Genomic DNA, 12,003 nt, shown 5'->3' with positions numbered 1-12,003 from the left:
CTTGCTGGCGTTGAGTGAAGTGTGAAGTTTCCAAGGCGATTTCGCGTTGACGACACTCTAGAGCCAGAGTCGCTTGTTGCTTGTCATGTTCGCGTTGCATCTCCAACTCGCGTTGTTTGGTTTCAAGCTGTACGCGTTCCCGCTCCTGGAGTGTTTCAAGCTGTACTCGTTCACGTTCACGGAGTAATGCGACCTCACGTTCGTGTTCTTCTCTCCTCAAAGCAGCTTCGCGTTCTTGTTCGTCTCTTCGTATGGCAGCTGCTTCTCTTTGCTGCTCACGTTCAATCTTGGCCAGCTCTAGTTTAAGTTTCATCGTTGCCAAGTCAGTTTTCTCTGCAATATAGTAAGTTTCATGAGTTTCAGAGTCTATCTTACCTTGCTCTAAATAGTAATCCAGCAACAGGTTGTGTAGGTCATTTTTGTTGGCTTGGTAGGGAACTTCTAGTTGATACTCATGTGCAAGAGTTTGTAATTCAGTCTTCTTGGCACGACTTAAAGTCCCTATTTCACCTGCTGGATTTGCACGGAAAGCTTGGAGACGAAACATGGTGAAATTAGCAAATAAAGGTACACGAATATTCAATAGTGAATGTCAGAAACAGGACAACGTGGCAACTGGTACCTATCCTGTGAGATCTTTAACAATTAAAGTTAAGTAAAAGATGTTAAATGATTAAATTAAATCAAGGGCGCAGGAAATCTTGTACCCGGTACTCATGTAAGAGGATAAGGGCAAGAAAATCCTACTAACAAATGAAACAGAGTTTCGAAAACAAATGAAACAGTTAAATGCTTCAAAAGTAAAATTGGTAGTCCAAGGATGTAGGCATACCTTGCCAAGTCTCTATAGGACATAAAGCAAGTTTTTCCTACTGAATTTAATATGATACTTACAGAATTGGCGAACTTTTGTGCTCTGAAAAGTAAGCTAATTCCCTACCGTTGTATGTATCATCATCTCTGACTGACGTGTAGGGGTGCGAGGTGTCAACTGGTGACGAGAACTGCTGCTGAGGTCCCAATTCAGCAACTAAAGTTCGAGCTAGAGGAACTATGGCCCTCTTTGTCCTCCTACAGTCAGATTGCAGAAGATTGGGTACTCTTGACCCGGGGCAGACCACAGTACCAGGGTACCAATATGATGATCTGTCAAAATGAGAAATATTCAAGGGACATAGATGGTAAACACGAGTAATAACACGGAGGGAGAGATGACCAATTAAGAGTATGACTGCGGCCTACAGTCACCACGTAATCCAAAGTTGTCTCACCTTCACCATATGTTACTCTCGTAATGCACAATACACCGCACCTTATAAAAAATGAAATTGAATGAAAAATAGTAAAACTACGTTAACAGTTAAATACGCTTTCCATAAATTACCACTTGGCACCAGTACCTGAGTGAAGCTCCTAGGACAGGCCCCCATATAACTTGTGACGGTAACGCGTTGGTGTTCGGCTGTTTAAGGCTAGGGGTATGGCCTCGTCACATAGTTATTAAAAAAAAATAGAAAAACTGGAACTTCGTCTGTGGTAAGGTAAGGAGAAGACACACAAAACACAAGTAAATTTTAACAATGAAATTTTAATTACGTTAAATAAATCAAAACATGAATAAAATGGACAAACAAATTCTTATAATAAAATCAATCAATCAAAATAATAAGAATAATTAAATGACACAATGAAAAGTTACGTTAAGACAAAATAACAAGAAGTGCAATACAAAAATAAAGGTAAGGTGCTGGAATATTGGCTTTAAGCTACCACCTCTCTCAGTACACGCTTACGTCTAGCCGGGAGAAGTGTTAACCGTGGAAGCACTGAATATTCTGAGGTCTGAGGTCGTGGCGACCCCAGACATCAAGTAGTATGGGGGGGGCGAGTGCAGTTGCAGCCAGACTGGCGACCAATCAGCGGAGCCGGTAGTAAGACAGGTAGTTTGGCGGTTTGAGTCTGAGCAGGTGTCTCTGGCTGCATACGTTTTGCTCGCTGGCAAACCTTGCTGGTGTTGTTGTCGTTGTTGGACATTTCTTCCATAGTAGTTATATATATTTGTTGCGACTTATTTGTGGAGGGAAGAGCAGGCTCAATCTCTTGAAGGAGATTATCGTCACAATATATATATATATATATATATATATATATATATATATATATATATATATATATATATATATACATATATATATATTGGTAGCAGTCTTTCCTGTAGACATATATTATTAAATATGACCAAAAAAGTAAGATTAATAATTCTAACACGAATTTTCTCGATCTTTCTTATGTTTCTTTTCACTGTTGATGGTAATTGAAAAATCAATTCTCCAAAATTCATTTTTATTTCTAGTCTGACGCGACACTTGAGCGCGTTTCGTAAAACTTATTACATTTTCAAAGACTTTAGTTTACACACACACAACTGAACTATAACTGAATAGAGCTTAAACATCTTCGATTTTTTATACCTGCATTTGGGTGAGGTGATATGTTACAACAGTTTTGGATGAGGTGAAAACACTTTCAACACAAGACAGAACCCGAAATAATGGGTATTGAAGGTAAGAATGGAAGTACCATCAACAGTGAAAAGAAACATAAGAAAGATCAAGAAAATTCGTGTTAGAATTATTAATCTTATTTTTTCGGTCATATTTATTTTATATATATATATATATATATATATATATATATATATATATATATATATATATATATATATATATATATATATATATATATATATATATATATAAAACTGAACACTCACACCCCAGAAGTGACTCGAACCCATACTGCCAGGAGCACTCTGCATCTGGCGTACAGGCGAACAGTCTCGGGCCTCTGATGAAGATAGTTCTCTCTTGAACACTGTGAGAGGTCGGCCAGTTATGGCCCTTAGGTAATCAGGGTGTGAGTTTTCAGTTGCATTATATGCCTGGAGACCATTCAGGCTTGTTCGCATCTCTCTCTCTCTCTCTCTCTCTCTCTCTCTCTCTCTCTCTCTCTCTCTCTCTCTCTCTCTCTCTCTCTCTCTCTCTCTCTCTCTCTCTCTATATATATATATATATATATTTCCTTGAAAAGGGGTTAGGATACAAACATTACAGGGGCTAGGATACAGACATTACAGGGCTAGGATACAGCCATTACAGGGGCTAGGATACAGACATTACAGGGGCTAGGATACAGACATTACAGGGGCTAGGATACAGACATTACAGGGGCTAGGATACAGACATTACAGGGGCTAGGATACAGACATTACAGGGGCTAGGATACAGACATTACAGGGGGCTAGGATACAGACATTACAGGGGCTAGGATACAGACATTACAGGGGGCTAGGATACAGACATTACAGGGGGCTAGGATACAGACATTACTGGGGCTAGGATACAGACATTACAGGGGCTAGGATACAGACATTACAGGGGGCTAGGATACAGACATTACAGGGGGCTAGGATACAGACATTACTGGGGCTAGGATACAGACATTACAGGGGGCTAGGATACAGGCAAATTACAAAGTACCATCTCTCCAGGTATGCCAAAGGCTTAATGACCAATACATGTGAGTTCCAGTAAGCGACATTCCTAACATGGTAACTGTGTATTAATGATATTAAATCATTTTTAATTGATCAATTAAAAATGGATCCAAATTGTATAGACCTTTACTAATGTTCATATGGTATGGCTTTGTAAGTATTATTAAAGCAGATTCAATAATGTTTTATGAAAATGCTTTTTCAGTTTGTTACTAAAGAAAACTTCTCCCAATCATTTTAGCTTAAATTATCTGACAAATGAATTAATTGAGCATTTCATTGGGATTTTTTTTTTACAGAATATGCTGCAAAACTCGAAATTTTAAACCCTTTTATGTTTGACCTATATAGAATTAATTAATCCCTACTAGTTTTTTTTTAATTACTCCGTTATCACTACGAGGGCTGTTTCTAACTGTATATTCATAATTAGACAAATGTATTTCAACAAGTTTCAAGACCTTGGCGGTATTCTCGATCCCAGAAAAATATTATCAAAAAACTTCGTTTTTGGTGAATTTTCTCATAAGCACTGAGAAAATTAGTACTAGTGGATTATTATTTTTGTTTTATGTTTTTTTCTTAGTATAATCTAAAATATTATACACTCCTATATTAGAAAAAAAATATACTTTTCCTGTAATTTACTAAAATATGTTCGCTGTCTTGGTAGCAAAGTTGGCGTGGGGGGATAACCAGCCAGTGTAGACCTTATATCCACCTCCAACTGTAGTGCATGACTAACCCTAACCTGCCTCCACCCAGCACGTGACTAACCCTAACCTGCCTCCACCCAGCACGTGACTAACCCTGACCTGCCTCCACCCAGCACGTGACTAACCCTAACCTGCCTCCACCCAGCATGTGGCTAACCCTGACCTGCCTCCACCCAGCACGTGACTAACCCTAACCTGCCTCCACCCAGCACGTGACTAACCCTGACTTGCCTCCACCCAGCACGTGACTAACCCTAACCTGGCTCCACCCAGCACGTGACTAACCCTAACCTGCCTCCACCCAGCACGTGACTAACCCTAACCTGCCTCCACCCAGCACGTGACTAACCCTAACCTGCCTCCACCCAGCACGTGACTAACCCTGACCTGCCTCCACCCAGCATGTGGCTAACCCTAACCTGCCTCCACCCAGCACGTGACTAACCCTAACCTGCCTCCACCCAGCATGTGGCTAACCCTAACCTGCCTCCACCCAGCACGTGACTAACCCTAACCTGCCTCCACCCAGCATGTGGCTAACCCTAACCTGCCTCCACCCAGCACTTGACTAACCCTAACCTGCCTCCACCCAGCACGTGACTAACCCTAACCTGCCTCCACCCAGCACGTGACTAACCCTAACCTGCCTCCACCCAGCATGTGACTAACCCTAACCTGCCTCCACCCAGCACGTGGCTAACCCTGACCTGCCTCCACCCAGCACGTGACTAACCCTGACCTGCCTCCTCCCTGCACGTGACTAACCCTAACCTGCCTCCACCCAGCACGTGGCTAACCCTAACCTGCCTCCACCCAACATGTGGCTAACCCTGACCTGCCTCCACCCAGCACGTGACTAACCCTGACCTGCCTCCACCCAGCATGTGGCTAACCCTAACCTGCCTCCACCCAGCATGTGGCTAACCCTAACCTGCCTCCACCCAGCATGTGACTAACCCTAACCTGCCTCCACCCAACATGTGGCTAACCCTGACCTGCCTCCACCCAGCACGTGACTAACCCTGACCTGCCTCCACCCAGCACGTGACTAACCCTAACCTGCCTCCACCCAGCACGTGGCTAACCCTAACCTGCCTCCACCCAGCACGTGACTAACCCTAACCTGCCTCCACCCAGCACGTGGCTAACCCTGACCTGCCTCCACCCAGCACGTGACTAACCCTGACCTGCCTCCACCCAGCACGTGGCTAACCCTAACCTGCCTCCACCCAGCACGTGACTAACCCTAACCTGCCTCCACCCAGCACGTGACTAACCCTGACCTGCCTCCACCCAGCACGTGACTAACCCTAACGTCTCTCCACATGATGCATGTCACCTGTAACAAAGAAGAGAGAGAGAGAGAGAGGGGGGGGGAGAAAGGGAGAGATAACACTATTACGATTGTTATCAAACCTTTATATAGAGAACTTAGAGACACATGTCCACTCCCAGAGCCGGTCGGCCGAACGGACAGCACACTGGACTTGTGATCCTGTGGTCCCGGGTTCGATCCCGGGCGCCGGCGAGAAACAATGGGCAGAGTTTCTTTTACCCTATGCCCCTGTTACCTAGCAGTAAATAGGTACCTGGGAGTTAGTCAGCTGTCACGGGCTGCTTCCTGGGGGTGGAGGCCTGGTCGAGGACCGGGCCGCGGGGACACTAAAGCCCCGAAATCATCTCAAGATAACCTCAAGATAACATCCCAGATCAAAACCTGTGACATGAACTGGGACAGATACGTAGATGAAATATTTACTTCGTGGAAACATAGTTGAGGCCTTTCCGTTAATTCTTTGAGAGGTTGAATGTTCTAGTTCCTAGCTATCAAAGTTGAATGGAAGTCACGTGATAAATTGCCATTCTTAGAAGTAATAAAGAACCTCACTCAGTTGCATTGTCTGCAGCACAGCTATACAAGTATAGCTACCTCTCTATTTTTCATAAATGCATTGTGTATGTGTAGCCCTCAGTGGTTAGACCCCGAAATTAATATGATACACAATCAACTCAACAAAGTGGGTTATGTTAACTGATGTCTTAGTGAAGCTTTAAGAACATGCAAAGTAAATTTCTAGCAGACTATCACTACTAGGCAGCAGGAGTTTTATTCCAAGAACAGCCTAGTCTTCCTTCCAGTTCAAACAGTATACTGCTAAGAATATAAAATTGAGAACACAAAATTAATTTTCAGTAGTGCGAATAAAGTTGGTAATGAATTCGTCAAAGTTCATCAGAAAGAAAGAAAGATAAGGCTGAGGGTGACGGTGTCTCCCAAGCTTCCTGGTAAAGATAGCAATAAGCTTTACTACCTTTATTATACCACTCAGAGCACGGCTGAGACCTTAAACTCCGTGCAGACGAGGAGTCACAATAACGTGGCTGAAATATGTCGACCAAACTACAAACTAGAAAGTGAAGGGACGACGACGTTTCGGTCCATCTGGACCGAAACGTCGTTGTGCTTGAAGTCCTCAAGTGTGCTTGAAGTCCTCAAGTGTGCTTGAAGTCCTCAAGTGTGCTTGAAGTCCTCAAGTGTGCTTGAAGTCCTCAAGTGTGCTTGAAGTCCTCAAGTGTGCTTGAAGTCCTCAAGTTGATTGTGATACCATTCTCACAATCGACTTGAGAATGGTTCATAACGGACCGAAACGTCGTCGTCTCTTCACTTTCTAGTGTGTGGTTTGGCAGCTTAAACCCCGTATTACTGAACATAACCTGTAAATGTTCAACAATGTTTAACACTATACAAGCACATAAGTGAGACCGGTGGTTTGGCAGCTTAAACCCCGTATTACTGAACCTAACCTGTAAATGTTCAACAATGTTTAACACTATACAAGCACATAAGTGAGACCGGTGGTTTGGCAGCTTAAACCCCGTATTACTGAACCTAACCTGTAAATGTTCATCAATGTTTAACACTATACAAGCACATAAGTGAGACCGGTGGTTTGGCAGCTTAAACCCCGTATTACTGAACCTAACCTGTAAATGTTCAACAATGTTTAACACTATACGAGCACATAAGTGAGACCGGTGGTTTGGCAGCTTAAACCCCGTATTACTGAACCTAACCTGTAAATGTTCAACAATGTTTAACACTATACAAGCACATAAGTGAGACCGATTATCGACTTATATGGAATGGTCCCTGGATAATTTATCCTCAACATTGTGACCAAAGTGCCGAAACTTTACTCCCGCAAGCACAACTAGGCAAGTTCCCCAGAGTTCCCCAGAGTTCCCCAGAGTTCCCCAGAGTTCCCTAGAGTTCCCCAGAGTTCCCCAGAGTTCCCTAGAGTTCCTCAGAGTTCCGTAGTGTTCCTCAGAGTTCCCTAGAGTTCCCCAGAGTTCCCCAGAGTTCCCCAGAGTTCCCCAGAGTTCCCTAGAGTTCCCCAGAGTTCCCCAGAGTTCCCCAGAGTTCCCCAGAGTTCCCCAGAGTTCCCTAGAGTTCCCCAGAGTTCCCCAGAGTTCCCTAGAGTTCCTCAGAGTTCCCTAGTGTTCCTCAGAGTTCCCTAGAGTTCCCCAGAGTTCCCCAGAGTTCCCTAGAGTTCCCCAGAGTTCCCTAGAGTTCCCCAGAGTTCCCTAGAGTTCCCCAGAGTTCCCTAGAGTTCCCCAGAGTTCCCCAGAGTTCCCCAGAGTTCCCCAGAGTTCCCTAGAGTTCCCCAGAGTTCCCCAGAGTTCCCTAGAGTTCCCCAGAGTTCCCTAGAGTTCCCCCAGAGTTCCCTAGAGTTCCCCAGAGTTCCCTAGAGTTCCCCAGAGTTCCCCATCACCCGTAGAACATGGCTTTGTAGAAAGTCCAATTATATTTCTGGGGAGGGGGCATAAAAAATATTCTGATCCTCCTGTCGAACACTTTATTGTACACTCCTGCGTACGTCCTCGTGTGCTTGTCGTCCTCGTGTGCTTGTCGTCCTCGTGTGCTTGTCGTCCTCGTGTGCTTGTCGTCCTCGTGTGCTTGTCGTCCTCGTGTGCTTGTCGTCCTCGTGTGCTTGTCGTCCACGTGTGCTTGTCGTCCTCGTGTGCTTGTCGTCCACGTGTGCTTGTCGTCCTCGTGTGCTTGTCGTGCTCGTGTGCTTGTCGTCCTCGTGTGCTTGTCGTCATCGTGTGCTTGTCGTCCTCGCGTGCTTGTCGTCCACGTGTGCTTGTCGTCCACGTGTGCTTGTCGTCCACGTGTGCTTGTCGTCCACGCGTGCTTGTCGTCCTCGTGTGCTTGACGTCCTCGTGTGCTTGACGTCTTCGGGTGCTTGACGTCCCCGGGTGCTTGACGTCCTCGGGTGCTTGACGTCCTCGGGTGCTTGACGTCCTCGTGTGCTTGTCGTCCTCGTGTGCTTGTCGTCCTCGTGTGCTTGTCGTCCACGTGTGCTTGTCGTCCTCGTGTGCTTGTCGTCCTCGTGTGCTTGTCGTCCACGTGTGCTTGTCGTCCTCGTGTGCTTGTCGTTCTCGTGTGCTTGTCGTCCACGTGTGCTTGTCGTCCTCGTGTGCTTGACGTCCTCGTGTGCTTGTCGTCCTCGTGTGCTTGTCGTCCTCGTGTGCTTGTCGTCCTCGTGTGCTTGACGTCCTCGTGTGCTTGTCGTCCTCGTGTGCTTGTCGTCCTCGAGTGCTTGTCCTCGTGTGCTTGTCGTCCTCGTGTGCTTGTCGTCCTCGTGTGCTTGTCGTCCTCGTGTGCTTGTCGTCCACGTGTGCTTGTCGTCCTCGTGTGCTTGTCGTCCTCGTGTGCTTGTCGTCCTCGTGTGCTTGTCGTCCTCGTGTGCTTGTCGTCCTCGTGTGCTTGTCGTCCTCGTGTGCTTGTCGTCCACGTGTGCTTGTCGTCCTCGTGTGCTTGTCGTCCACGTGTGCTTGTCGTCCTCGTGTGCTTGTCGTCCTCGTGTGCTTGTCGTCCTCGTGTGCTTGTCGTCCTCGTGTGCTTGTCGTCCACGTGTGCTTGTCGTCCTCGTGTGCTTGTCGTCCTCGTGTGCTTGTCGTCCTCGTGTGCTTGACGTCCTCGTGTGCTTGACGTCCTCGGGTGCTTGACGTCCCCGGGTGCTTGACGTCCTCGGGTGCTTGACGTCCTCGGGTGCTTGACGTCCTCGTGTGCTTGACGTCCTCGTGTGCTTGTCGTCCTCGTGTGCTTGTCGTCCACGTGTGCTTGTCGTCCTCGTGTGCTTGACGTCCTCGTGTGCTTGTCGTCCTCGTGTGCTTGTCGTCCTCGTGTGCTTGACGTACTCGTGTGCTTGTCGTCCTCGTGTGCTTGTCGTCCTCGAGTGCTTGTCGTCCTCGTGTGCTTGTCGTCCTCGTGTGCTTGTCGTCCTCGTGTGCTTGTCGTCCTCGTGTGCTTGTCGTCCACGTGTGCTTGTCGTCCTCGTGTGCTTGTCGTCCTCGTGTGCTTGTCGTCCTCGTGTGCTTGTCGTCCTCGTGTGCTTGTCGTCCTCGTGTGCTTGTCGTCCTCATGTGCTTGTCGTCCTCGTGTGCTTGTCGTCCTCGTGTGCTTGTCGTCCTCGTGTGCTTGTCGTCCACGTGTGCTAGTCGTCCTCGTGTGCTTGTCGTCCTCGTGTGCTTGTCGTCCTCGTGTGCTTGTCGTCCTCGTGTGCTTGTCATCCTCGTGTGATTGACGTCCTCGTGTGCTTGACGTCCTCGGGTGCTTGACGTCCCCGGGTGCTTGATGTCCCCGGGTGCTTGACGTCCTCGGGTGCTTGACGTCCTCGTGTGCTTGACGTCCTCGTGTGCTTGTCGTCCTCGTGTGCTTGTCGTCCTCGTGTGCTTGTCGTCCTCGTGTGCTTGTCGTCCACGTGTGCTTGTCGTCCTCGTGTGCTTGTCGTCCTCGTGTGCTTGTCGTCCACGTGTGCTTGTCGTCCTCGTGTGCTTGTCGTCCTCGTGTGCTTGTCGTCCTCGTGTGCTTGTCGTCCTCGTGTGCTTGACGTCCTCGGGTGCTTGACGTCCCCGGGTGCTTGACGTCCTCGGGTGCTTGACGTCCTCGTGTGCTTGACGTCCTCGTGTGCTTGACGTCCTCGGGTGCTTGACGTCCCCGTGTGCTTGACGTCCTCGTGTGCTTGTCGTCCTTGTGTGCTTGTCGTCCTCGTGTGCTTGACGTCCTCGTGTGCTTGACGTCCTCGGGTGCTTGACGTCCCCGGGTGCTTGACGTCCTCGGGTTCTTGACGTCCCCGTGTGCTTGACGTCCTCGTGTGCTTGACGTCCTCGGGTGCTTGACGTTCCCGGGTGCTTGACGTCCTCGGGTGCGGTACGTCCTCGTGTGCTTGGCGTCCTCGGGTGCTTGACGTCCCCGGGTGCTTGACGTTCTCGGGTGCTTGACGTCCTCGTGTGCTTGACGTCCTCGTGTGCTTGACGTCCTCGGGTGCTTGACGTCCTCGTGTGCTTGACGTCCTCGGGTGTTTGACGTCCTCGGGTGTTTGACGTCCTCGGGTGCGGTACGTCCTCGTGTGCTTGACGTCCTCGGGTGCTTGACGTCCTCGTGTGCTTGACGTCCTCGGGTGCTTGACGTCCTCGTGTGCTTGACGTCCTCGGGTGCTTGACGTCCTCGGGTGCTTGACGTCTTCGTGTGCTTGACGTCCTCGGGTGTTTGACGTCCTCGGGTACTTGACGTCCTCGGGTGCTTGACGCCCTCGGGTGCTTGACGTCCTCGTGTGTTTGACGTCCTCGGGTGCTTGACGTCCTCGGGTGCTTGACGTCTTCGTGTGCTTGACGTCCTCGGGTGTTTGACGTCCTCGGGTGTTTGACGTCCTCGGGTACTTGACGTCCTCGGGTGCTTGACGTCCTCGGGTGCTTGACGTCTTCGTGTGCTTGACGTCCTCGTGTGCTTGACGTCTTCGTGTGCTTGACGTCCTCGTGTGTTTGACGTCCTCGGGTGCTTGACGTCTTCGTGTGCTTGACGTCCTCGTGTATTTGACGTCCTCGGGTGCTTGACGTTCTCGGGTGCTTGACGTCCTCGGGTGCTTGACGTCCTCGGGTGCTTGACGTCCTCGGGTGCTTGACGCCCTCGGGTGCTTGACGTCCTCGTGTGTTTGACGTCCTCGGGTGCTTGACGTCCTCGGGTGCTTGACGTCCTCGTGTGCTTGACGTCCTCTGGTGCTTGACGTCTTCGTGTGCTTGACGTCCTCGGGTGCTTGACGTCTTCGTGTGCTTGACGTCCTCGGGTGCTTGACGTCCTCGGGTGCTTGACGCCCTCGGGTGCTTGACGTCCTCGTGTGTTTGACGTCCTCGGGTGCTTGACGTCCTCGGGTGCTTGACGTCTTCGTGTGCTTGACGTCCTCGGGTGTTTGACGTCTTCGTGTGCTTGACGTCCTCGGGTGCTTGACGTCTTCGTGTGCTTGACGTCCTCGGGTGTTAGACGTCCTCGGGTGCTTGTCGTCCTCGGGTGCTTGACGTCCTCGGGTGCTTGACGTCCTCGTGTGCTTGACGTCCTCGGGTGCTTGACGCCGTGCTGTAGTTACTGTTATATAATATTTTATGATAGTTATGCGTGGTAGATATATTTTAAATAGCATGAAAATTTCAACAGTTAATTAAGTAAGTTTTCAAAGACCGCATTAACAAGCCAGAAAAAAACATTAACAAGCCAGAAAAAAAACCCATTAACTAGCCAGAAAAAAGACCATTAACTAGCCAGAAAAAAGACCATTAACTAGCCAGAAAAAAGACCATTAACTAGCCACAAAAAAACATTAACTAGCCAGAAAAAAAGACCATTAACTAGCCAGAAAAAAGACCATTAACTAGCCAGAAAAAAGACCATTA

General features: G+C 48.3%; 2 protein-coding genes across 2 annotated transcripts in view; both read right to left on the bottom strand.

Annotated features, from left to right (window-relative positions):
• Positions 1-7,998: 7,998 nt before the first annotated feature.
• LOC123756930 (micronuclear linker histone polyprotein-like) lies at positions 7,999-9,849 on the bottom strand. The gene has a single exon (XM_045740340.2). It carries the CDS (start codon positions 9,847-9,849, stop codon positions 7,999-8,001), a length of 1,851 nt encoding a protein of 616 aa, XP_045596296.2.
• LOC123756931 (micronuclear linker histone polyprotein-like) overlaps positions 9,846-12,003 on the bottom strand; it is a 40,671-nt gene continuing 38,513 nt past the window's right edge. Inside the window, exon 2 of the mRNA XM_045740341.2 lies at positions 9,846-11,698. Within this exon, the coding sequence (XP_045596297.2) occupies positions 9,846-11,698 (1,853 nt within the window). The remainder of the gene's footprint in view (positions 11,699-12,003) is intronic.

The sequence above is a fragment of the Procambarus clarkii genome, chromosome 26 (genome assembly GCF_040958095.1).
Source record: "Procambarus clarkii isolate CNS0578487 chromosome 26, FALCON_Pclarkii_2.0, whole genome shotgun sequence".
Classification (NCBI taxonomy): Eukaryota; Metazoa; Arthropoda; class Malacostraca; order Decapoda; family Cambaridae; genus Procambarus; species Procambarus clarkii.
Note: the sequence above shows the minus strand (reverse complement) of the source record. Positions and strands in the feature narration are given on the sequence as shown.

Coding starts and splice junctions, on each gene's coding strand:
- LOC123756930 (XM_045740340.2), bottom strand. CDS start 9,849: ATGACAAGCACACGAGGACGACAAGCACACGAGGACGACAAGCACACG.